Source organism: Panicum virgatum, chromosome 3K, assembly GCF_016808335.1.
Source record: "Panicum virgatum strain AP13 chromosome 3K, P.virgatum_v5, whole genome shotgun sequence".
Taxonomy (NCBI): Eukaryota; Viridiplantae; Streptophyta; class Magnoliopsida; order Poales; family Poaceae; genus Panicum; species Panicum virgatum.
The window spans coordinates 5,026,435-5,053,546 of NC_053138.1; the positions used below are offsets into that span (position 1 = coordinate 5,026,435).

The 27,112-nt window shown below is 43.9% G+C and overlaps 2 protein-coding genes, 1 long non-coding RNA gene and 1 pseudogene across 8 annotated transcripts; 2 read left to right on the top strand and 2 right to left on the bottom strand.

Moving 5' to 3' along the window:
• Positions 1-501: 501 nt before the first annotated feature.
• On the top strand, positions 502-15,993 carry LOC120696996 (annotated as a pseudogene). Its single transcript, XR_005684338.1, has 12 exons — positions 502-642; positions 5,204-5,282; positions 5,376-5,564; positions 6,346-6,541; positions 6,654-6,880; positions 7,157-8,117; positions 8,661-9,855; positions 10,632-10,991; positions 11,086-12,316; positions 12,458-12,724; positions 12,836-15,412; positions 15,659-15,993. The product of XR_005684338.1 is annotated as an MAG2-interacting protein 2-like (transcript).
• LOC120696999 lies at positions 2,280-3,705 on the bottom strand. Its single transcript, XR_005684339.1, has 2 exons — positions 2,674-3,705; positions 2,280-2,591 (listed from the first exon to the last, which is right to left on the bottom strand). It is a non-coding gene; the product is annotated as an uncharacterized LOC120696999 (long non-coding RNA).
• A 783-nt stretch (positions 15,994-16,776) lies between the features above and the next one.
• LOC120696998 (FAS1 domain-containing protein SELMODRAFT_448915-like) lies at positions 16,777-17,558 on the top strand. Its single transcript, XM_039980082.1, has one exon. It carries the CDS (start codon positions 16,777-16,779, stop codon positions 17,515-17,517), a length of 741 nt encoding a protein of 246 aa, XP_039836016.1. The 3' UTR covers positions 17,518-17,558.
• Positions 17,559-18,118: 560 nt separating this feature from the next.
• LOC120696997 (bZIP transcription factor 1-B-like) lies at positions 18,119-24,045 on the bottom strand. Of its 5 annotated transcripts, none has more exons than XM_039980078.1 (14): positions 23,907-24,037; positions 22,516-22,643; positions 22,353-22,421; positions 21,455-21,541; positions 20,874-20,957; positions 20,735-20,794; positions 20,488-20,660; positions 20,340-20,394; positions 19,979-20,018; positions 19,662-19,894; positions 19,543-19,590; positions 19,000-19,077; positions 18,788-18,913; positions 18,119-18,704 (listed from the first exon to the last, which is right to left on the bottom strand). In XM_039980078.1, the coding sequence occupies exons 2-14, from the start codon at positions 22,570-22,572 to the stop codon at positions 18,612-18,614; spliced, it is 1,203 nt and encodes a 400-aa protein (XP_039836012.1). In that variant the 5' UTR covers positions 22,573-22,643; positions 23,907-24,037; the 3' UTR covers positions 18,119-18,611. The 5 variants fall into 5 exon arrangements, with proteins under 5 accessions (XP_039836012.1, XP_039836011.1, XP_039836015.1 ...); XM_039980077.1 differs by having other exon boundaries at positions 23,775-23,919; XM_039980080.1 differs by lacking the exon at positions 19,543-19,590 and having other exon boundaries at positions 18,123-18,704; positions 23,907-24,045.
• Between the last annotated feature and the right edge of the window lie 3,067 nt (positions 24,046-27,112).

The following is a 27,112-nucleotide window of genomic DNA, read 5'->3' on the forward strand; positions in this document are numbered from 1 at the left end:
CTTCACAATCCCTCTGCTCCAATTCGTATTCTGTCACTGTTATACTGGTTATGATTATGGTGCCTGTGTTGACGACTTGTTGTGTATTCATCGCACGTGCGATTAGAAGCTATACTGTCGCACAAGTCCGATAGAGATAAAAACACAAATTGTTCCGAAACAAAATAAAATGTTACAAGAAAGATAAGTTCCGGAACAAATAAAAATGTTCCAGAAATATCTAGAGATAGAAATTGTTTTGGAGCAAATAAAAATATTTTAGAAAAAATATTATCTAAATATAATTAGGTGCGATAGTATGACTTCTAGTCGCACGTGTGATAAATAGACGCCACGGACCGAACCGGGCCTTTAAAGGCCGGCCCTGTTACATATGAGGCCAAGACCTAAGCCTGCGATCACAGAAAGGCCGAAAGCAGCATGTAGAACAGTAAGGTCCAGCCCATAGGAAATCAGGGATCGAGGCCCACCTCTTAGGAGCCGACGCGACGCGACCTCACCGGAACACCCTCGACTCGAGCTCAGAGCTCCAACTCCACAACTCGGAGGAGATCTCCGGCGAGGCGCGGGACGCCGGCGATGGCGGAAGACGCGCTGTACGAGATCCGCCGCCACGCGTCGGGATCCCACGTGATCCCTCATGTGAGTTCCTCTCGCCCTCCCCCTCCTCTCTTCCTCCCGTGCTTCCTCCCGCCTCGGAATCCCACTAGAAAAGGCGCGCGGCATTAGATCTCCGGCGAGGCGCGGGACGCCGGCGATGGTGGAAGACGCGCTGTACGAGATCCGCCGCCACGCGTCGGGATCCCACGTGATCCCTCATGTGAGTTCCTCTCGCCCTCCCCCTCCTCTCTTCCTCCCGTGCTTCCTCCCGCCTCGGAATCCCACTAGAAAAGGCGCGCGGCATTGCCGCGCGAGGCCCGTGACGGGCCATTTGCGATTGAAGTTGTTGTTGCTATCTTTGAACAGCTTGTGCTTTGTGCTGGTTTTGAGTAAGGGATCATACAAGGATGAAACCATATCTTGTCATAGCCAAATGCAAAAAGGAAGATCTAGGGGTGCGCTTTCCTGCATCACATCATTGCAGCTATAGCTTAGCACCCTGTGAAGTAAATGGAAACATGCAATTCTCACTACAACATTGGTTATCACTATATGAATTCAATACTGTCACACACCCTTGGCCGGCGACGATCGCCGGCGACGTGAGCATGATCTCAAGAGGGAAATAGAGAGATACGGGGACGGGCCGAGGACCCCTTGTCCCGAGAACCAGAGTTCAAATGCTAATTGATTATCGTCTGTTACAGCCGTGCGCTGTTTATCACCGTTTCTCCCTCTCTCACTGGCCAACGGGCCCACTTACAACGTACGCAACGCACACGCAACTCTTTCGTTTCCCGCCTTCGCGTTCCCGCTTTCCGTCTTCACTTGTGTGAGCCGCACTCCGTGTCCGCCACCGTGACAAATACCATGAATATGAAATCCTACTGCTCCAGGTTCGTTGTGAGAAAGTAGTTAGTGAGACAGAGAATATTGCTGGAGGACTTGAGGAACTCATTTGGGCATCATAACATTATGAAGCTTGTCGTGGAGCAGGTGCAGAGCAACACTTCTCAAAGTATGTAGCACACTGTCGAAATCAAGTGTTCCTCGTCGCCCTCTTTTCTAAAATTGGATGCACGCATAAGGTGACTATGTATCTCAAAATCAAGTGTTTCTTATCGTCCTCTTTTCTAAAATTGGATACACGCATAAGGTGACTGTATATCATTTCTATGATTTTGAATGATTAGTGAGACATCACCATACTTTCAACAATGTAAGTGGCAAGCATGCTTAGACTGAGCAGTTTCTTAAGAGAATGTACCTCATGATTGCACACTCTAACAACTCTTAAAAACACCAAAATCAAAGACAGCACCCAAGCTGATGGAAACAGCAACTCCATCATGTAAAATATGGTTTACATGTAAGGAACATTGCACTACTGAGACTTGTTTATCTACTAATAGAGCATTCAAGTTTAGCTAGGAGCCCTACTCCTTAACACAAACTTTATCCATGATTTGTCGCAGTTCAAAATACCATACCCACAAAAGTAAGTGAACTGGCGTTGCAAATGGCAGAAAAATTAGTGACCGTGCTTATTAAAACTTACAGAAGGAAATTTATTCGCATGGCTCAAATTGTTGGACTGACCGAATGCATCTCAGTGTCCACAACTGTCATGTGCGTGGTCCAGCAATATGTAATTGTTCAGAGATGCAGTAATTAGATAATGCTTGCAGATATAGTTCTGCTGGAAAATTCATTCCTATTCAGATTTGTTTGGTTGGAAACTACAAATATTCGGGAAGTTCAGATACATAATGGTGATATTTCGGTATAATCATATAAAACAATTGAAACGTATGATCTTCGTTGCATATGTAAAATTTCCATGTTTCACTTGCTTTTGCATTCAATGATTGTTTCAGCAGGAACTGTTGTACAAAATAGAATATCAAGAACCGATGATACTGTCTGCTTCTCTGGTCCGGCTGTTGTACGTCTGATTATTGGTAATATATTTTATAGCACCTGGAAAATATCTGATAGATAAACCGTTTCTGTTATCTGGCCAACCTAGGTGAGTTAAGAGAATGGAATTCTTCCAACAAATAAAAACAATACCTTGAGTTCTCAGCTCTTCACACTCTGGCACTGCTTCAGTTGCAAGACCAGCCTGCATTAGTGCAATCGTAGAGTGCTTATGGATAACAGAAAAGCATATCCGCCTGATCAGCATTTCAAAGTATCATCAAAACACCATGGTGTTAGCTGCTTGGCCTTCTTATACTGACAAGTGAAGACATTAGCCATGCTAGGGAAAAAAACTTTCAGGCAGGATCTGCACAGCCCTTAAGCAGGTTTCAAAAGATTCATTTATTGGAATGCCCCTATTAAAAAAATAGTTAGAAAAATCAGCTTGAATAAATAATTGTTCATAGCACATATAGGAAATATTTTCATGAAATAAGGAGAAGGAATACCCAGATTGATGGTAGTTATCCGCTGAGGTTCTAGCCCATGGCAAGGTAAAGGAGGGATCAATGCTTCGAGCACAATCAAATACCATATTATAGAGCAAAAGAACATGATTTCAATTGAAATACATACAATGGAAGAAACTGAATTGACAAAAAGCATTAATCAAACAATTTTAGCGCTGTTCGTCATATCTATTGTGACATTCTTACCAAAGGTTTATGACTTTCCCCTTTACCATATGTTAATTCATGGACTACAGAGTATCAAGAAATAACTTGTTGCATATACCCAGTTATACAATTGTTCTCTTACATTTGAAAAACAAAGATCATGCAAGAAGCAACCACCACATTAGCTTAACATCACAGTAATTTTTTTTAAACAAAAGACATGTCTAGTTGCCAAGCAGAGGTCTCAAATTGGGTGCACTGCTGTCAGCAAGGCCATCATTGTAATCCAATTCAGGAAGAACATTGGAAACTATTCTTCTTCTTATGCAAAAGGTCAAAGAAGTAAGCTTGCAGAGCATTGAGACATTTGATCGAACAGTTTGTAGGCTACCAGGCAGCTGGGTTGGTCGGCGATGGGTTTGCCGCTACAAGGTCCGCTGAGGCTTGATATCGCCTGCGACGAGGCCGACAAATTTGGAGCTCGATGGAGAGAGGTTTGAGTTGAGGTTGACGACAACTCACCGGTGTCCTCGGCGGGCCGGGAGGCGAAGCCCTCGCAGCGCTGCGACTGGCCCCATTGCATCCGGTAGCAGCTGTTCATCTCGATGACGGGCCTCCGGCTGTAGGCCCCGCGGATCCTAGGGTTGAAGTGCAGGATCCTGGGCGGCGCCTCCCCGTCGACGGCCTTGGTGCCGACAAGCTCGACCATGAACTGCGAGACCATGACGGCGGCCTCCCCGTCCTTGCGCTGGGCGATCTTGGGGTCGTACTCGGGGAGGGCGGGGCGGGGGCGGGCCACGACGGTGACGTGGGAGCCCACTGCGAGGCCGCAGGGGAGCTCCACCACGCGGACTCCGTTGTAGGGGTGCTGCTCCCGGTGCATGGAGACAGAGGCCGGGCAGGCCGGCGGCGGCGCCGGGGACGCGGGCGCGGAGGAGGCGGGGGTCGGGGCGGCCAGGAGGTGCGGCCTAGCGGCGGCGGCGTCGAAGGGGGTGGCCATGGTGTTGGGCCGCGAGAGGAGGAGGAGGGAGGAGAAGATCGGGTGCGGGTGGGCGGCGCCCGCGGCCGAGTCCGGCGCGCCGGCGGGGAACGCCGGCTTGGCGGGGCGGGCGGGGGAGGTCGGGGACGCGAACGCCTCCGCCTCCAGCTCCCGGCGGCGCGGGTGCGGGATGGGGAGCGAGGAGGAGGAGGACGACGGGCCCGAGAAGGGCAGCAGGGGGAGCTCGAAGAGGAGGACGAAGGCGAGGTAGCCGCGACGAAGCCTGCGCGGGCCAGCCGCTTCTTTCGCGGGGGCGGTGCCGGCATCGGCATCGCGGAGGGTTCTAGAAGGCGGCGGGGGAGGGGAGGGTGGCTAGACCGAGCCCAAGCCAGGGCGGCGCTGCCGAATCTGCAGGCCGCCCGCGCCGAGCCCGGGGTAGGCCGCACGCACGGAACTCTCTGGCGGACGGGAAACTTCTAGTCTCTCGCGGCGACCCCAGCTTCGGTAGCCATGCCGGGGCTGGGTCTCCCTCGTGCTGGGCCGTGATGCCTGCGTGGAGCTGGAGGTCGGAGGCGAAGGGCGGAGGTCCGCTGGAGGAGCAGCAGGTGGAGGGTGCGGCGGCGGCGGCTTGCGAGGCGGAGGGCTCGATCTAGAAGCTGCATCCGATGGCGAGCGCCGCAGCCTCTCGCCGGCGGATCTCCTGGTTGCGACCTCGCCCACTCTCGTGCTGGGGCGTGCCGCCGGCCCGGAGCAGGAGGAAGAAGACGGCGGCAGCGAGCTCGCGACCCCGCTTGCTCCCGTGGCCGTTGGATGGCCCGATCGGACGGTCGATGTTTTTTCGAGGGACGTGGCGCAACGAGCGGCCAGGGAATGACCCACGAATCGTGTTGTAGAGATTGGGGGTGTGCTGTGCTCGGTGGAGATTGCGCGGCGGGTCTGGCGTAGAAATCGCGCTGTCCATCACTAATTTCCTGAGGTTCTATTTTTGCCTCACTGTTTAATGTAGTTCTTGCAAACGCAGCAGGAAGGATACCAAGGCACCGCGTCAAGTAGTGGTGGTTCAGATGCCGGAGGAGGGGTCCTCTCCTATCTCTCCTTGCAAGGTACAGTCCCTTTGCTTTGAAACCTTCACAAATCCATCGATACGGGATGCGGTGCTGACCAGTTGCTTCTACATGCTACTAACACCCTTGCAGGTGTGAGCAAGCTTAGGGAGAGGTGGGCTAGGTACAGTGCGCTGGGGAGGAGTAGACAGAGGAAGAGGGCGGATGGCGTGGCATTGTTCGTCTCGCCAAACGCGGAATATGTGTCTGTAGCTGTTGGGAATCGCATCATCATCTTGAGGAAACGCGATGGATATGCATCACCTTGCGGTGTTTACACAAGTGAGTGCACATGGTTTTGGTTCTTATAGTGCTATTCACTGGTATCAACTATTAAGTATATTAAGCATGAAAGGAAGGGTCTACTCAATTCGCATGTGTAGAGAGTATTGACTTATTTTTATCGGAATGAGGAAGGGGACCACCTAGTATTTGAACTTTGAAGTCCTTTTATGAAATGTGACATCTATGATCATCATAATTTGCATTTATTTAAATGAAACTTAGTGTTTGTCGAAACTATCTTTCTTTGGTCTTGACAGTAGCACTTTTCAGGCGTGTAATATTAATATGCACTGCTGATGTAGAAGTAAGGCTGTTGTAACTCTAGTTGCCTAGCTTACTAGTTCACATGGAAGTAGTACGTGTGGAGGCTCCAAATTTGTTGAGCCAAATGTGGAGGATTTGGGTGCAGGCTGCTATTTCGATGCTTGGAAGAAATGCTGCACTGACTATTGAAAGGATTTCAGTCTATGCATCATTTGTTACCATTTATGCACATCAAGCATACATTTTGCAGTGCTTATTATGTTTTTGTTCATCAGAGGTGACAACTTTTGTTTCCGTCGACAGAAATGTTGTACTGTTGACATTTTGCTACAGTCCCTAGGCAGTAGCGGGCTGCATCTTTTCCTTTTCTTTTCAGTTGCTTGAAAGTAGTTTTAGAATGCGAAACATAGTTCCATGTGCATTTTTCAGCAGTAGATGTCATGGTATTGTAATGCAGAGTACCAGCATCAAAATTGTTCTGATTATACATTGTTTTCTAATTATTTATGGTCAGATAATGACAGAATAACATTTTTCACCAATGGGGCTTGGCTGGAGGCTCAAGGAATTTTTGGTGTGGTGGATGACCTAAGCACACTCTACTTAATCAAAGAAAATGGGGACTTATTAGCAAGGAGGACATGCGATCAGTTGAAGCTATCTTCTTGTATTATTGATCTGGTTGTGCAGGATGGTTCAAGCTTGCTTAGGTGGTTATCAGTTGTTTTCAGTTAGAACCTTTTCCCTTTAAGAGACTATATATGGTTCTTCCTTCCTTGGGATAATTTGGCAGTAACTAATAAATGCCATGAATATTTGTAGGCCGGGCTTCTACATTTTTACAAGTGACTGCATGGTTCATAGATTTGATTACACTCAAGGACCTGAGGCCAGTTTGTGTGAAGTTCCTATGTCAACTAAAGATGTGATGTCAGCTAGGACTGTGCAGTTACCTCAGAGTTTGTCGTGCATTGATTACGATCAACATCACTCACTATTTGTCCTAGCTGCGGATTCCAATGTTTCATTTAGCTCCAATAGTTATTCTGGTATGCCCATGTACTAGTCTGTTTTCAACTGCTACACCTGTCACTGGTTGTCAGTCCTGCGCTGTGTAGTCTATTCGCTAAAATTTTGCACAATATGGATTTCTGCTTATCTTCTCCATTATTGATGTCCTTGATATTATACTTGTCAGGCCTTGATATTTACATTTTCATTGTGATAAAAGAACATATAGGGACTTTTATATTGTAAATTCCACATATCATGAACTTCTTGTCAAATGGTGTATTTGTTTCTAATTTTTTACTATTACATTTTAGGAACCTATTTTCTTTATCTATTACACGTCGATGGAAATCTGGAACTTAGTCTTTCATTTAAAAGCCTGCAGTTGGAAGGGGTGTTTTCTCCTCCTAAGGATCAAAAAACCTTTGTTTCATCCCCAAAAATCAGGATCTCACCTCAGGGCAAGCATATTGCTACGTTAGATTTGACTGGCTCTGTAAACCTCTTTGCACTTGATGGTGACAGAAACACTTGTTCGCTTCATACTCTTGGAAACTGTAGGCATCTAATCGATGTTAAGGACATCAGTTGGTGGACAGATAATGTTCTCATGTTGGTAAGAGCGGATGGTAGTATTAGCATGTACAGCATCACTGAAAATGATGTAGTTTCCAAAGATGACCCAGTTTTATCTACACCACTATTGGAAAAGGCAAAGGCTACTGAAGGACATGCTTTTATTTTGCAATCTAGCAGATATGAAAGAAATACTCCAGCTAACAAGCAGATGGATAGTGACTTGGAACCTAACCTGCCTAGTAGTTCTGGGGAGCATCAACAAACGGAGATGGACAAAATGTTTTGGAGTCTGATATCATTCTCCAAAGTTACAGTAACAGAAATGTACTCTGTTATGATAAGAGAGAGTCGATTCAAGGAAGCCTTGGATTTTGCTTCCAGATATAATTTAGATAAGGATGAAGTTCTTAAAGCACGCTGGTTGCACTCTGACGGTGATACTCATGAGATTGACTCTTACTTAGCAAAAATTAAAGACCAAGCATTTGTATTATCAGAATGTGTAAATAAAGTTGGGCCTACAGAAGCATCTTTAAGGGCTCTGCTTTCATTTGGACTTCGTATAACTGACCACTACAAATTTTCTGGATTGGATAACAGCAGCGAGGGCTCAACATGGGACAGGCAAATCATTAGGCTTCGTTTATTGCGGCACAGAGACATGTTAGAGACATTCTTGGGAATTAATATGGGAAGGTATGTTCTTGCCATTCCTTCTTTGGATAAGGATGCACATCAATGCTCACACATCTAATAAATTTAACATAATTCATTGCACACATAAAGCATATCTGGGTCTAATATTCAAAATTCACTATTGAGATTTCTGCACTTACATTTACTTTGTTAATTTGGCGTAGCTTTCAACTTCCCAAATGAGCTTAACCCAATGGCAACCTGGCTCTTAGTTCTTTAGATGAAGGGAAAAGCTTAGTTCTTTAAATGAATTCAATCATTAATTTTTCTAAGTCAAAGAATGCTTTGTGACCTTTCCCCCCACTTTATTGATAATTTAGACCTTCCTGTTCTTCAAACCAGTTTCCTCTTTTTTTTACACTGTTCGATGATGTTAGCTTTCTTAACATAGTACTTTGCAAGGTTGATTGCAAATACAGTGGATGCACAATTTGCCACTTTATATTGGACTTTGCTTGCTTGCTGCTTACTAGTTTCTTCTAGCTCTCCTGCGTGTTCGAGAAAAAGTTTCTTCTAGCTAAATGCAATGTTCTTGCTATGCAGGTACTCAGCAGAAGAATATAGCAAATTCCGTTCGATGCCCCTGGTTGAAACTGCCATAGCTTTAGCTGAAAGTGGAAAAATTGGGGCTTTAAATCTTATCTTCAAGCGCCATCCATATACTATCTCTTCAGACATTTTACGAGTTTTGTCGGCTATCCCAGAAACTGTTGCTGTTCAGACCTATAGTCAGTTGCTACCAGGGAAATCCCCTCCTAGTGTTGTCATATTAAGAGATGGTGATTGGGTTGAATGCGAACAGATGGTTTCATATATAAGCACTTGTCCTACCCAGTTGGACAAGATCGGAAAGATCAAAACTGAAATACTTGTAAAACTCTCAACAGGCTTTTCATGGCCTTCTGTTGCTGAACTTTGTGACTGGTACAAGAACAGAGCAAGGGACATTGACTGCTTGAGTGGACAGCTAGAAAACTGTCTTGCCACGATAGAGCTTGCATGTCAAAAGGGCATTGTAGAGTTGCAGCCATTCTTTGATGACATTAAATGCCTCTACCAAGTTGTATATTCTAATGAGTTGAATGAGTTTATAATGAATCTTGTGACATGGGAAGATCTTCCTGGTTATGAGAAGTTCAAAATCATCCTCAAAGGAGTCAAAGAAGATTCAGTTGTTCAACGGCTAGAAGAAAATGCTATCCCTTTTATGAAGAAGAGATTTCACCTGATCTCCTCAAGTCATGAACACAAACAAGAAGAATCCTACCTAGTGAGATGGCTGAAAGAGGTAGCTGCTGAACATGACCTTTCCATTTGCTTAGCTGTTGTTGAAAATGGTTGTGGCGAGTCACCAATATATGGGCTCTTCAAGGATCTTGCTGAGATGATAGAAACAGCTGTTCACTGCATTTATATGTGCAGCGGAACTAACCAATGGAATACCATGTCATCAATATTATCAAAGTTACTCCATAAAACAAAAAGAGAGAAATCTTTATTGGCTAGTGAAGAAGAAGGCATTATCAAAGATGCTAAGCAAGCTCTTGGTTCTTCTGTGGTTTCTTATGATGAGATGCAACATGTGTGTGCTGATATCTTATCTGCTCTAGGCAATGGCCCGGACTATGATTTAGTACCTTATGAACTTAATAATGTCAAATATCTTGATATGTTGGAGAAGAGGCTAAAAGTTGCTGAAGGCCATGTGGAAGTAGGGCGGCTCTTTGCTTATTATCAGGTATTACCGCCTCCATAAACCTACTGCTTTTGTGTTTTTTTTGTTTTGGCTTCTTCAGTGTTTGAAATGTTAAATTGAAGTGAATCTACTTGGACTTTCTTTTAGCCGTATTACTTAGGGAAACCTGTGAGCATATGCGAGGGGGGAGAAGAAAAATTATCACATGCTTTGCTGCTGGGAAAAACTGTATATCTATTCTTTTCCATAAGCCCAGATCCATCAGAGATCTGATGCCATAATTGCTCCCACCACTTGCCTCACAGAAACTACTCTCATCTTTGAACTGCCAAATGGACTTTAAAGATCTTTCATTTTAGCAGCGAATAGTTAAATTTATTCAATTCGCTTATAAGAAATTTGTAATATTGGCAACCTTCGGATATTTAATGGGAAAGGAACATGGCTGTCAGGAAAGATTCCATATTGTTGCCAAGATTGGAGAGTGCTCTTTGACCATTGTTCTTTCTTTTCTCTCCTTTGGTGGGCTTGGCAGCACAGGTAAGTGGGGATATGAATGCACTGGAGAAGATGTGAGTGGATCGATTAGCATGCGAGAACATGTGAGACAGATGCTGTTTGTAAATAAGTTGTACAATTGTTCTCGTGCATTTTCATTTTCTTTGGATACTTATGTTCACATAAGTGCGCTAAATTTTAGTTAATACATGTGAATAAGCTACAAAGCTTGCTAGCAGTTATGCCTTTCATTTCTGTGGAATGTTTACTTTTTGCCAATGTTTTCCACTGGCAGTGCAATTCATAGTATGTGATTACAGGTCCCCAAACCAACACATTTCTTCCTTAGTGCTCACTTAGATGAGAAGAATGTAAAGCAAATTATACGGCTGCTTCTATCCAAATTTGGCAGACGTCAACCTGTTCGATCAGACAATGAGTGGGCTAACATGTGGCGTGATTTGAAACTCTTCCAAGAAAAAGCATTTCCTTTTCTTGGTTCAGAATATATGCTGGCGGAATTTATCAGAGGGCTTTTGAAAGCTGGTAAATTTTCACTAGCCAGGAATTATCTTGGAGGAACAAGTGCAGTTTCTTTGTCCACAGAGAAGGCTGAAAATCTTGTGATACAAGCTGCAAGGGAGTATTTCTTCTCAGCTTCAACTATGTCTGGGAATGAAGTGAGTTAATTATACAAAATTATTTGTCATCCAAATACTGATCTGTCATTTCATTTCTGATTAATGCTCACTTGAATTATACAATCATTTGCAGATTTGGAAGGCCAGGGAATGCCTTAACCTGTTACCTAATAGCAAAAATGTTCAAGCAGAAACTGATATAATTGATGCTCTTACTGTTAGACTTCCTTATCTAGGGGTGACTATCCTTCCTGTTCAGTTCAGACAGGTAAAGGACCCTATGGAGATCATTCGCATGGTGATTACAAGTCAAACAGGGGCATATCTTCATTTTGAAGAGATTATTGATGTTGCTAAACTTCTGGGATTAAGAAGTGAAGAGGAAGTAGCTGTTGTGGAGGAGGCTATTGCCAGAGAAGCTGTGGTTAATGGTGATCTTCAACTAGCCTTTGATATCTGTCTAAATTTAACAAAAAAGAGTCATGGTGCAGTGTGGGATTTATGTGCTGCAATTGCTAGAGGTCCTCCACTTGACAATTTGGATAGTGCTACCCGTGAAAAGCTATTGGGCTTCTCTCTCAGCCATTGTGACGAAGAATCTGTTGGGGAATTATTGAATGCATGGAAGGAGCTTGATGTTCATGGTAAATTTGAGAAATTAATGCTTACAACGGGAACAAATCCTCCCAATGTCTTGATTGATGGATGTTCAATCACACCACTTCCTGTACAAAGTGCGCAAGACATACTTGACCTCAGAGATGACAGTGGCCATGATAGCCACAAAGACCATGTGGAAGTTGTTAAAGAAATGTTGTCAAAAGTTTGCTTGGACTTTTCAAATGGAGATGCACATACTTGGGAGTCTATACTGGTAGACAATCGGAAATTCTTGACCTTTGCAGTGCTGGAATTACCATGGCTTTTGAAATTGTCTAATAATGAACTGCAGGATGGTGAAAATCAGACTTCAAGAAAAGATCATACCTCTGGGAGATATCGATTCTCAACAAAAGTAGAAGCAGCAATTAGCATCATATATTGGTTAGCTGTAAATGGTTTGGCTCCCAACGACAATCTAATCATGATTCTTTCAAAGTCTATAATGGAACCCCCTGTTGATGAAGAGTTTGATGTACTTGGCTGCTCAGTTCTACTCAATCTCATGGACCCTTTCAATGGAGTGAAAATAATAGAGGAAGAGCTTAAAAGACGAGAATGTTATCAAGAAATCAGCAGCATAATGAGTATAGGGATGTTATACAGTTCCCTCAACAATTCTAAGAAAGAGTGTTCCACTCCTGAGCAGAGGAGAAATTTGTTGCTTCACAAATTTCATGAGAAGTTCACCTCAGACAATGCAGGTAGTTGTATTAAAAATAACAGTGCACCATATTGTCACCATTTTACCATTGAAATATTCTGCCAGGCTCGATCTTCCCTTATATTAATTATTTTATGCTAATATGTACCATTTTAATTTTGTTTTACCTTTACTTCAACAGATGATTTAGACCAGATTGATATGGCAAATACAACCTTCTGGAGAGAATGGAAATCAAAGTTAGAAGAAGAGAAACAATTGGCTGATCAAGCGCGAATGCTCAAACAAATATTACCTGATATAGACACATCCCTATTCTTGTCCTGGCGATGCTGATTATATCAAAAGAGTAGTTTTCTCCTTTGTTGACTCTGTAAAGCTGGAGAAAAAACACATACTCAAGGAAGCAGTAAAGATAGCTGAGACATATGGCCTGCAACGAACTGAGGTATTTCTCTCTCACATCCGAGCTTATATTTTAGTTTTCTTTAGATGTAAACTTCTCATCGGCAGTTTTGTCTCTGACATTTAACAATCTCGTATTGTTGCTTGGATTTAGGTGCTTTTACACTTTCTTGCCTGCAGTATTGTCTCCGAATACTGGGATAACAATGATATTCTGAACGAAATTTCTGAATTCCGGGAGGACATTGTTAGATCAGCTAAGGGTGTGATTGATATGATATATTCAGATGTCTATCCGGAGATCGATGGGTATAATAAGCAACGCCTCTCTTACATTTATGGCATTCTTTCAGCATGCCACTCATATCTGAAGAGGACCGGTGAGATAGAATTGAGATACCCAGAGCATGTGCATACACATAAGCTTGAACCATTTCAGTATTATAAGGTCCTTGAGGAAGAGTGCAAGAAAGTCTCTTTCATTGATGGCTTGAACTATAAAAACATTGCTGGATTGGATAATCTGAACTTTGAGCATTTCAATGAAGAAGTATGCAAGAATATCCGTGCCTCTACGATCACTGCTCTAGCCGATATGGTACAAGCTCTTGTGAGTATGTATGTCGATGTTCTAGCCAAGGGACTCATATCACGACAAGGTGTTTACAAGCACTATGTTCTCGGCTTGCTGGCATCATTAGAAGGCCGCAGTGAAGCACGATCGAACTGCACAGATTCTGAAAAGTTGCAAGCTGTCCTATGTGAAATTGAGTTGAACTATGATAGTTGCAGGGAGTACATCCAAGCTCTTCCTGCAACAGACATTTCATATATTGTTGGAAGGTGTTGCACCCTCTGTTTTCCATCCAACTTAGCACGAAGCCATCCACAGGAACCTTCATGGAAGAAACCTCTTGCTACGCTACTAACATTTTGGTCTAAACTTGTTGATGACATACCGGGAGAGTCAATTGATGCTACCTCATATGAAATGACAGACTACTTAAATTCAAATAGGTTATCTCTGTGCTTGGGGGCTTTCAGGCAGCTCTTGATAAATGATGAGATAACAGTGCACCAAGGCTGGGATGCCATCTCCATGTATGTAAAAGATTGCCTTAAAAGTGGAATGATGATGGAAACATCATGCTTTTGTCGAGCTATGATTTTATCAGGCTGTAACTTTGAAGCTGTAGTTGAAGTATACTATGGAGGACAGCGACAATTGGAGACTGAGAGTGCAGATTCAATTGATTCTTTGGATCTCTTAGAACTTTATAATACTGCTACAGATGAGTGTTTGTCAGATTTGATTGAGGGCTCTTGTGAATATCGAATATTGTTTCGTCAGTTGCTGTCATCTTTGAGCCAGCCAACTGGGAAACACACTGGCATCCAAGAAATGGTCAGATCTGGTGTTTGGGGGAAGTTAATCCGCTTTTCTGAAGACATGCAGCTAGAGAGCCAATTGCGAGTCTATGCTCTGCAGCTGATGCAATGTATCACAGGAAGAAACCTTAAAACTCTTCCAAATGAGATAGTGTCCAAGGTTGAGCCATGGGAATCTTGGTATGAGCATGGAACAGGTGCTGCCATAGCTGATGAGAGTATCAACTCCTCTAGCAGCATCACTGGGACTCTTGTGGCACTTAGATCTACTCAGATGGTTGCTGCTTTTCTTGCTGATGCTAATATCACTCCAGAAAACCTAGCAACTCTTGACTCTGCAGTATCTTGTTTCTTACATTTGTCAGAACATGCTTCTGCTGCGAACGTTGCAGTTTTGGAAGCAGTGTTAGAAGAGTGGGAACAACTATTCTCCCCCAAAGAAGAGCATGTTCTGCCTCATGAATCACCAAAAGAAACAAGTGACTGGAGTGATGGGTGGGATGATGGATGGGAGGCCCTACCAGAAGAGTTGGAGAGTCCAAAGAACAAACAAGAGAGTGCACCGTTATCTATCCATCCTCTCCACAGTTGTTGGATGGAGATTATCAGAAAACGTGTAGAGCTTGGTGAGCTGCACAAGGTTATTGAACTTCTGGACCGAGCATCTTCGAAACATAGCATGCTCCTAGAGGAAGAAGAAGCTCATAGCTTGGTTGAACTTGTATCTTCTCTGGACTGCTTCATGGCTCTCAAATTTGTCCTTTTACTTCCATACGAAGCTCTAAGACTGCAGTGCCTGAAGATGGTTGAGGTGAAAATGAGGGAAGGAACCGTGTCCACCTCATCAAACGCTGATGACCGTGAGCTCCTTGCTTTGGTTCTGTCATCTGGAACTATCCAGAAGATCACAACGGAAGAGCCATACTCCAAATTGTTCTCTTATTTATGCCATCTTGTTGGGAATCTTGCAAGGTCATTTCAGACTGATCTCCTTATGCAATGGAACGATCAAGCCACGTTGAAGAGCGATGGATCTTTACTCTTTGGTAAGGTTTTGTTTCCGTGTTTCATATCTGAACTGGTCCTCAGAGGTCAGCACCTGTTGGCTGGGTTCGTCATCTCCAGATGGATGCACACTCATCCGTCCCTGGGTCTGATGGATATCTCCGAGACCAGCGTACGGCGATTCCTTCAAGGTCAGGTTGCCCAAGCTGAGCAACCAGAAGGGGGTGATGCTTCTTTCACTGACGATGAAGTGTCTGTGAAACACACAATCTCCACTTTGCGATTGAAACTTGTTTCTCTTCTGCAAGCTGCATTGTCGGCTCTTCCAAACCAAGAGGTGTAGGCAGCAAGAAGTTTTGTGTACATTTTTTTTAACTTTACACCGTGTACCAGTATAGCTGTAAGCCTGTGACGTTATAACATAAGATATTTGTCTGAGATAATGGTAAAGGTGGATAGCACAGAATTTCAGATTTTTGGGGGGGCAGTTATTCTTTCTGTTACAGAGGTGCACTACAAACATGTTTGCGTGCACATTTTAAATTTTATCACTAACCACAATTGTCATGAATATTGGGTGTAGGTACTATTACCCATAACTCAGAATATCCTGTGAAGGTCAGAATGTGCTAGGCTGACAGTGCCTGAGGACTAGTAGCTCTGGTGGATGATGCTTGGAAACTGCTGAACCCTGAACTTAATCCTAGTGCATTTTCTCGGTCATCTTGTCGATGCGACTACCGTGTTTGAGCATATCATCTTGGGTGTCGACATTGATAATTTGAATCGATTTATGTATTACGTTTTGCTTTAGTTTTGGAATCACACACTGAAGGTGTTGGGTAAAGCCACTGCTAGAATATAGTTACAGCTGACCTGTGGACTTAATGCAATTGTAGCCGTTGCTCTGTTTCTGTTTATAGTAATTCATAAGTGATCGATGTTGCTAGTAGTTATATAGTCATAAGCTGTTGAAAGAGTGCTATCTGGTAATCATGGCATTAAAAGGTTAATCCTTGTCCTCTCGTACAGAAACAAGACGCTCGAATGCTCGACCATGCGGAGGCCAGGGTACTCAGCTCAGCCACACCACAGCGCTAAGAGCGGCAACCAGCACCCGGCAGGAGTCATCGAGACTCCGCGGACTTATCATTTCGAGATCGCCCATGATGCGTCCACTCCGCCATGTTCAAGCCAAGCAACGGCCAGAAAAAAAAATGCTCATCCACACCATACCAAGTTTTTTAAAATTCACCAAGTTTTATCCTTTTCAATTTTTAAAAAATGGACACATGGATTGTGTATGGAAATTTCACCGAACAGTCGTAAACATTAACCCAAGCTGCAATGCTACAACATAAGCAACATGAGGCAGCAGAAAACAAAGAATCTGGTATCTTTACAGACAGACACCTGCAGCTGTAAACTGAGCAATTACCAGTTAGCACCTTCTGATAGAAGAGGTACTGGTAGAGGAGTATTGAAAAAGCGTGCCACTGCTCACGCTGTAAGCAGAAGCCAAGTAGTTTAAACATGCTCAACGCCTGAAAAGCAATAGTTCACACACGAAATAAGTGTGCAATAGTAGTTCAGCCACACCCCAACCCAGCCACACCACAATCTGGTAATAAAGCAACCCGCTTGAGAATCAGGGAGCAAATAGTTATCTCAACAGTCATGACTTGCTTACCCATTTACACCATGGCATCCACCTTCCTTGCAACAATGAGCCTGCTCATCGCTCAAATGGTGTCCGCTTCCAGCACCACCACTGCAGCCATACCTTCCCCGCAGACAGTCAGCAGTGACATCGCCAACACGGTGCAGGAGATGCAGCAGGCGCGCTACTTCACCTTTGTCATGCTCGTCAGGATGGTGCAGGAGAAGATACCGCGCAACACCACCTTCCTGATGCCCAGCGACAGGCTGATGTCCACGGCATCAATCTCCCAAAACCAGGTGCTAGAGTTCTTGTCCAGGCATTCCATCGCGGCGCCTCTGAAGTTCAATGATCTCATAAGGCTTCCCGATGGAACGGTAGTTCCCACCCGCCACTCAGGAGACACAATCACAGTGACCAGCAGCAGGCATCAGAAGCTCTATTTCAACGGCATCGAGCTCACTAGTCCTGATCTCTGCCACTCAGGGGAATCATTCAGGTGCCATGGAATAAACGGAGTCATAAGGCCAACAGCAGCACGGAGAGTAAAAGCAGCGACTTGCACTCGCTATGCTGCTCCAACTTCTGTAGCACCAGAGCTACCTTTGGCTGAAAACCAATCCTTGAGCACATCTTCTCTACGATCTCCCAACATAGGTTCTGCCACGATCCCTGCCCATGAACCTGCAGCAGAAAGCTCCCAATGTTCAGACACTTCTATGTCAAAAATTAGATTGGCTAGTACTACTTTGGTGACAGCATTGATGTTTTACATTTTCTAAATCTGAATCCATAGCCAGATTCTTGTTCAATGAACAGATCTTCATTCAAGGGAAAAATTAGTGCACGGAAGTAGGCTTTTGTCTTTGTTATGATGAAGCATTATATCAATCGTTATACATCTTCCAGAAGTCTGATAACTTCATATCAAGAATCATATCAGCAATAACTTACAAATAACAAAAAGAATAAAAATATGAATTATTACCTGTACTGCAGAGACATGTTAATGAGTTGTGCTTGCCTCATCTAGTAGGAGAGATTTTGATAGTATGTACTCTAGAAACATTTTCCTGTAAACAAATTAAAACAAGATCATAAAAGTACAAGTACCAGGACCCAACACAATTTTATCGGGATCAGGGGCAACTTTTAGCAACCCAGAAAAACAAGTTTAATAAACCATTCTGCTGCACACTCCAGAGAAAGATGGATAAAAAATAATAATGGTCATCAGTATCGCTAAGCATAAAACTAGCAGTGTGTCTTTTAATCAACCATCTACACCTGGCTGTTTATCCAAACAATAAAAAAAATACATCCCACCATGGCTCACAATTAAACATGACAAACAAACCCAGGAACTATAAAGTAAATAAGACATAAAGGCAAAAAGAGGGTCTTGAACACACAAAATATTAACTGGTTTAGAGGTTGGGACATTCTTCCTCCCTCTGTCAATTATTATATCAAATAACTGGGAACAAACTGATGTAAGCAACATTATACATAAACTAGGTAGAAGTGAAAGCCCAGCAAAAAGTTCAACCTGATTGAACTAAAAGAAACCAGTCTTTTGCCAGGTATACATAACAGTACTAGTCAGCAATACAAATTTGTAAATTTGAGTTTATCCACTATTTCTAACAGATACAGTGAACTGGGTCACAACCTACGTCTTCAGTCACATCTTGACTTCTAAAAGATAAGCCAAGATAGATCTGAAACAGGAACCACCCACACACAAGGTTGGCATTAACATTATCACAACCTGGTAACAATTAACTGCAATAAAGGAGTTAATACGCATACTACAATTGCGCCTCCCAATAATCTAGTTAGGGCCATGCCATGCGAGCATTGCATAAGAGCTCAATTAGTTTCCCTTTTTCTGGCTATCATCGCCAGAATGTTGCAGCTTGTTAAGTCCTGCCTCATCAGTTTTGTGCTGTTTGCCTTCGAGTTTTTCCTATGGAACAGAAAGCAGAACAGAAGTGTTAGCACTTAGCAATATACTTCAGCAGAATAAAATTGAAAAAGTGGCAGGCGAACCTTTAGTGAGTTATTCTTTGATAGAAGCTCCTCGTACTCTTTTCTGATACGGTTAACTTCATCTCTAAGTGAAGCATTTTCCTGCTTTAAAACATCAGCATGTTGAGCTAACTCTTCACACTCAGCCTGCAAAACTCACATTCATACTCCATTAACTAGTGACCAATAAATATAATGCAATCCAGTATAGCTCAAGTAGAACTAAACAGTACCTGTTTACGCAACCTAGATCTGCGTGCCGACTCCCTGTTGGACTGCTTCCTTCTTTGCCTTTTGAGTTCGCGTTCATCCTGAACAACAAGATAGTTAGCATAACTAGTTTACCTATTGCCATAATTGCTGAAGGTTCAAATTAACATCCACAGCTTATATAAAAAGTGCCAATTGAATATCTCATAGAATTGATGTAAGCCATATATCTTCTATATAACATATCATGCAGGCAGGATTTCTATAGAAACAATGCCTACAAAACAATTCACGGAAAGACATAACACACTTCATTATTGATCTGTATGTACAGGACTGAAATGAGGTTGGACCAGAGCTAGTAGCAAATATATTTATACAGCAGTTTGAGTTCAATTTCATCAATGCATTCATTCTGAACATATAGATTTTCTAGTGAATTGCTGCCTTCCCAAGGAACAGACCATTGAACTTATATGGTACATACAAAAATATGACAGAAATAACACAATATAGAAGGAAAAAGTTCTTCAGTAACACTGGGACATTTCCATACGGGGTTCTACCTCTGCTGCCAGGAAACGTATAGCAGACCAAGAACTACGAGATCTCCCCTGTTTAAAAATGAAAGAAGGAACAGGTAAAGAACACAGTGCGTACAAAGCAGAGCAAAAAGGACACAAACCTGTATCCACTGCTCGGCTGGGACCACAGCACCTGTAACTGTTGTCGGGGTCACTTTGCCATGAATTGCAGGAGCGGAGCTTGCTGTGTTGGCCCAATAATCCATCCCTATATTGAGGTTTGTAGTTGGACCAGGTACTGGGCCACTTGATGGCATTGGCATGATTGCCATAGTCTGGTTCAATTTTCCCTCAGATGGTGAGCGTGATGCACCATTCTGGGAACTTCGAACATCTACTTGAATGCAAATTGGCACCAAAATTAAAGAACTTCAGCAAATGCAAAAGGAGGAGAAGCAGATGTGTTAGTATATTTTACCTCCATCCTGTTCCTGTCCACTTTCCTTGTGATGTGAATCCTATAAAGATTACCCAATGATGAAAAAACATTAGAACAACTCCCAAGCATTTGCAACTAAATCATGACACGTGTCAAAAAGATTACCACATACACTTACATCTTAATCCCAACAATGACAAGCAAGTACAAAAAACTCAATAAAGCAATATTCTAGTGTGGTCTGAAATATTTGGACAACAAGCAAAGTATGTTCAATTGGACAACAATATCAGGAGGCAGATCTTCGATGGATATCCAAAAAAGATATTGCAAATTTTCTTTTGCAATTATTCTTGTGTATACATAATGCATACACAACAAAAAAAGGAGCAGAACTTACATTCTGAGAATTTCCTTCGCTCCCTTCACTTGAACTTTCACTACCGCTTTCCCCACTGCAAAAAGAAACACCAAAACTTTTAATAACTTAATGCAAATGGAAGGAGGTACACAAGAACAAAAGGTGTTTTTTACTATAAAAAACATACCTTTGAGAAGTGGCTCCATTAGCTGATGCTCCTGAGGTCTTACCATGTTCGGTAGGATTCTTCCCAGTAAGCATGTTCAAGCTACCTAAACTACCTTTGGATCTTTTTGTTGGACTTTTGTCTTTGCCTTCAGAGGGCTTCCTGTCAGTATCACCAGCTGCTGCAGTAGTTCCCTAGAAATCCTAGAGGCATTAGACTCCTGGATGATAAGCACAAGAAAGATGAAGTTAAGTTTATCATGTCTTACAGTAGCATCAGCATAGCCATTTGGAGAAGTCATAGCATAAGTAGTGAATGGATGTGCACCCTGCACAACAGTACAATGACAATCAAGGTCAGCAGTGCCATTTGACAGGTATATACTAAAAGCCATGTGTTGAGCATACCGGGGGCATAGACGGGTGAGCATATACTCCAGGAGGGTACATGACATATGGCGGTGGCGGTGTTCCATATGGTGGGATCATAGGCTGAAAGGAAGTAATGAGAAAATCATGAACCAAAAGCATGCATTCATTATTAAATTACCTATTCACTAGCAACATCAATCAATTTGTTAGAACCACTGAATTTACCTTCCAAAGTATCACATATCAGTTGCGCACTAGTACTCTTGGTTCAGATCTATAACGACAAGTCATTTTTAAAGAAGTAAGGATTATCCTACACTGTAATGAATATCGTGTAACAATAACAGTGTCAACAAGCCTGCCATATAACAGAAAAATCACCAAGCAGACAGCTCCTTAACTGCATTTGGTATAAGACCTATCAACAGCAAAATTTTCTTTGAACTATTATACAAACGTCATTTGTTCGACAGGTAAGTTATCCCATTTTAAGTGTAACAGGTAAGTAGAAATTTGACCTAAACTCAAACAACGTTCTAACTGATAGAGAGAAAAAAAGAAAATGAAAAGACACTCATACAGCATTATATATTGGAAAAATAAGGCAAAAGGCTTACTTGAGCTCCCCACATGTAAGGATGACCCTGTGGACTTGATGCCACAGGTGAAGGGAAGAACCCATGTGGTGGGATTGGAGGATATGCCTGAAAAACAACAATCGAACATGATTATTAGCAAAAGTGGCATTGCTGGGACAATATCTCTGTTCATGATATAGATGGATAAAAAAGGTCAACCGCTTAATGACTTGCATCAAGAAAAGAAATACGATACGCAAGAAATACTTCGTTTCATTTTGAACCTGTAAAAAAGGAAAAGGCACATATGTGCATTCTGATTATCCGTCGCGCAATATTACATCCGTTTATGGTAAAAAAGGAAAAGGCACATATGTGCATTTTGAAATACTTCGCTTTCAACTGTGCTTATATTGTGTTGATTCTATCCGTTTATGGTAGAGACTATACATTTACTAATTATGGAAACAAAGGCTGCAAATGCTACCTACATATTCATCTCTGTTGGACCAAGGATAAAGGCCCCCACCCCTCCCACTATAACACCTGGGTTTTATGGTCGGGTTGGCTAGGTGGGGCGCGCTAACATGGTACCAGAGCCGAGGTCCCGGGTTCGATCCCTCCCGGCCACGCATTTCCGCTGCGCGATTTCCCCTGCGTCTCTCGTGTGCTGAGACCTGCTGCGGGCTACGCCGGGCACTAGAACCTGTTGCGGGCTACGCCGGGCTCGCACGCCGTAGGGGGAATGTTGGACCAAGGATAAAGGCCCCCACCCCTCCCACTATAACACCTGGGTTTTATGGTCGGGTTGGCTAGGTGGGGCGCGCTAACAATCTCCCTCTTCTCTCATGTCACCACCAAAGAGGATAAAAGTACATCATAGATGGTGGGTGGGCGGGTGGCTTTGGTCAGGGGAGGAGAGGGGGGATTCACTCACCTGGAAGCTGGACCAATCTGGGTAAACAGCCGGTGTTGCAGCACCTGAGGTAGCAGGTGGCTGTTGTTCCTATCATAGGGAAGCACAAACTTTTAGCAAATAAGCATTGGCTTCTCTCTTGTTTTCATCAGAAAGATAATGCAACAGGACCAGCATTAAAAACCTGTGGGGCAGACGCCTTGCTTGTCTTAGACGGTGTATCAGCTCCACTGCTTCCCATGGTGAATCACAGAGACAGGTCAGCAATTAGTCCATTGTCTGTGGACACATGAACCAGCATAAAGCAAAAACCTGAAATGGAAAAACAAGTAGAAAATGTAAGATTAAATATTACATGAGAAGATGCATTGCTAGGAACTCAACTTAACTGCTCGAAACATATTATAATATTTTCCATGATATTATCCTAAAGCCTTATAAATTCACCAGTGAATACAAGAGAGCAAACACAGGGCTGGTGCCAAACAATCATGTTTGTAGCTCATCACAACTGCTTGATAAATTGGAATCCATCCAAATGATCCCATTAGTCCCTGACACTTATAGCACAGAAAAAAAAACTAAAGGACACTAGATTTTTGCAATCCCCATAAACTACAAACTAGTTTCTCTGTCAACAGCAGAACAGCTTCTCTAACGCTCAGTTCTATCAACTCAGCCGCAGTACATAATTAGACCACTCAGAACCATGTCTTGGCAGCTCATATTCCGAAACTAATTCCATATGCCCCCATATGGAAACTAGGCGATAGATACACAAAAGCTTGCAAACACAAGGGTGGAACTGTCCCAAACAAGCCCACAACCTCCTGATTTTAAACAGGTAAAGCCTTACAGGCACAAAGCAGTGATGAGCAATACCATGGGTTGGGGGAACAGCAGGGTTGGCCATAAAATTTCCATCAATAGGAACTGCACTAAGTGCCGCACCATTCTGGCCCCTTGAGGTCCCTCCCGCTCCCTGAGCCCTGATGAACCTAACTTAAACCCTTTCGCACTAAATAGGCCAGTTCCAGTAAAAAAAAAAAGACAGCACTAAAAAGGCACACGTCCCTCCAATCCAAAAACAAGACCTGAACTCAAAATCTCAGGCTTCTCACTTCAGGAGACTGCTGCTCCCGAGAAAACTGAAGGCACGCCCACGCTTTATCTCACCTAACGAGCCCAGCCTCGCCCTCGCGCACAGGTCTTGTTCACGGGAGCCGGCGCAGCAAACGAACCCAGCCTCGTGCTCACCTAACGAGCCCACAAGCTAACCCGGCACGAATCAGAACTAAACCCTAGCGTCCGCGGCCCCGGTGGGAAATCCCCGCGAGATTCCGCCCGGCGCACGGCCGAGCCCGCGCACAGGCAGCACCGTCACCCGCGCGCGGGGAGCTGAATTCAAAAAAAGCGCGCGGCCAGATCCGGTGGGTAGGGTACCTGCCGCGGGCCCCCCGCGAATCGGGAGCCGGATCCGCCGGCGGGGGCGAGCGATCGAGGGGGCGGGGCCTCGGGATCTGGGCGCGGGAGGGGAGAGTGGAGCTGGGGGGGAGGGGAGGCGCGCGGGATCACCTGGCGGTACGGTGTGTCTAGCTGGGGGCGCGGGGCGGGGGCGGGGCGAGGAAGACGACGAGGGAGGGGGGATGCGTGCGATGCGACGCGACGCGGAGCTGCGGCTCGCGACTGGCGGAGTGGAGTGCTAGGCTGTGCTGTGCTGGCAGGGTGACTAGGCCGGCGCGTTCGTTGGGTTTGGGTTTCCGCGTCGCTCTCTCTCTCTCTCTCGCTGGCAGGCGTGGCCGCGTGGTGGTGGCATTTTGGGCCGAATAGATGGGCCGCTAGTTGGCCCGCTGGTTTACCGTTTAGTATGGGAATTGGGGAAAAAATCCTATGCCACAAGCAACCACGGTGGGCCACAGATGCGGGCCTGAGGCAAAGATAACAAGTCCGGCTGATGGATCGCCGCGCTTTTTTCTTTTTTATATTTTTAAAAAAATCAAAATTTCAAAAATATATGTCCGTTTTGAAAAATTTCAAAAATACCCACCGGTCGCCCCCCATAGAGCGACATGCCCTAAGTGTATTTTTTTTTGAAATTCGCAACGAGGTCCCTGGGGAAAAAAATTCAAGGGGGCCTGTCGCCCCCCCCCGGGCGACAGGGGCCTGTCGCCCGTTGGGGGGGCGACAGGGGCCTGTCGCCCGTTGGGGGGCGACAGGATCCCTCCCCCCTATATAAGCCCTGGCCGCTATTCGCCGCCATTTCCTTTGTCATTTGAGCATAAACATTCAGGAAAAAAGATAGGGGTGAGGAGAAGAGAAGCGGCGAAGCTCTGCCGAATTGCGTACTTGTGATCTACCGGTAACTTCCGTATGAATCCATTGATATTGTATAACAATTTAATTTAATTAGTGGATTAGCTGAATTAGATTTGGTGCTTTATAACACTCGTTTAGTATTACAATTTCAGTACTATTACAGACTTGTTTTTAAATTAATTATGAATTAGAATAGAATTATGAAAGTACCTTATTGATATTGCAGCATAAGGCAATGGCTGCCTCCAATTGTGGAGGATTTTCATGGACCGAAGAAAAATCTAGTATAATACTTGATATCATGACCCATCTTGTTATCAGTAAGAAGTTGGATCCGTTAGCGGATGGTACGATAGAGATGGTGTTGTCCAAAGTAGTAGAGTTTAAATATTTCACATTATTTCGAGGTATTACGATGCAAGATTTAAAGGGACACCTGCTAGGACGTCGGAAGATATACATGAGAGTATGTGAAATAGCGAATCATTCTAATATCATTGGATTCTTACAAAGTTCTTGTAAGATATGGATGCGGCCAGAGGTGTATGAGATGCACATTAAGGTAACTCTCATTCAGTTGTAATCCCGTCCGTCATTTCGAATCCATATTTATGAAACAGTAATATTGTTTTTTAATTATATGCTAGGATTACCCCGAGGACACGGAGTTGATTAACAAAACGATACCAAATTTCCGTAAATTGGTATGTATTTTCGGTGGACTTATGCCGCAAACTAGATGAAGGAGGTGGATAAGATCTTCGGGTGATAGTACTTGGCCTGCGCAAGAACAGATGCCCGGAGGTTCGTCGAGTCATGCTTCAGCACCTCAACCACCAACTTGTGTTAACTGGGATGACGACATGGATGACTTCATGCCCCCCAAACCATGGCCTCCAACACATGATGTTCCTCCCCCTTTACATGAACCTAGAATCAGAAAATAGACAAAGGGAAAGGCAAGATGTTCGTCAAGTCATGTTGCACCACCTGCAGCACAAACTTATGTTAACTGGGATGACGACATAGATGACTTCATGCCCCCCAAACCATGGCCTCCAACACATGATGTTTCTCCCCCTGTACATGAACGTAGATCTAGAAAAGAGAGAAAGGGAAAGCCAAGAGGTTCGTCGAGGCATACTACACCACCTGAAGCACCACCATCTGTCAACTGGGATGACGACCTAGATGATTTCATGTCATGATCTATAACATATGATGTTCATCGGTTTAAAATGCATTCACTGGACATGTACATAATATCGAGTTTGAATCGTACTTAGTCGTAATGGAGCATCGAAGTATAAACATACCATCTATTGTATGTAATGGAAAATACGAGAGTGATCAGAGGCGAACGTTGAAGTGTATAAATAAGCGGTCCACAGCTATCTCATTACAAATAAACATCAGAGATACAAACATCACATATATCTAACCACCCCTAGGGCGTCGGACCCTCTTAGCCCTCTGCTGGGCACGGACATTGCCATCGGAGCTTTTCATGTCACTAGAATACTAAAAAGCACACATTTAATTAATATAACGATAAGAAATAATAACTAAGAAATGCATTACATAATGTGAACCATCAAATTTTACATCATAATACAACGATAATGAAACACACATCACACATGCAGTGGCATGGCAGAACCCGTTGCAAACTACGGTAAACAGATTCCGGACTAACCTAACATGCCTTAGGTAATTTAAAAAAAACAAAACAAACACAACGATGCAGCATGTCACTAGCACTAGGGTAGTCCTAGTAGCCGTACCCCCACGTAGTAAACTGCGTTGAGTCTTCTCCGCAGTATCCACCCATTGCAGGTGGTGAAGGCGGTGGTGCCGGAGGCGCAGGGCCCTTCTTCTTGTGACAAGGTCAGTTGCAGTAAGGAATAGTGCATTGTTCATCCTGTGAACCGGCAGCATTGCTGGTATCATCAACTTCGTCATCTTTGTTGCCCTCGCTCACTTCCTCATAATGGTTCACCTTGCATTCCAGATCAAAGATCTTTATCTGGAGGTACTCGATGAACTCCTGAACAGAATCAATTGGTGCAGGATCGACTCACCTAGTAAAACCACATCTTTCTGGAGCATCGGAAGACTGCAAAACAAATTTCATGTAAGGTGTCTCATTGAAGATAAAAAAATGAAACAACCAAGTATTACCCATGCGTGTGGACATTTAAAGAAACGCCGACCGCCATCCATCCCGTCGGTGCACATCTGCACTAAGCAGTCCTCACCATGTCTGCATTTTGGCCACGGTTCTCTACGGTACTTTGCGGAAACTCAAACACTGGTTCCGGAAAGGAATCAGGTCCAATAGACCCCTCCCATATTATGGGGTCTCCCTTTCTTCCCCCTTTTCGAGCGTGTAGTCATCATCATCGTCAGCAGGATCTCGGCCGCTAACTCCTACCGCACCTAACTTGTCCTTCATTAAATCACGG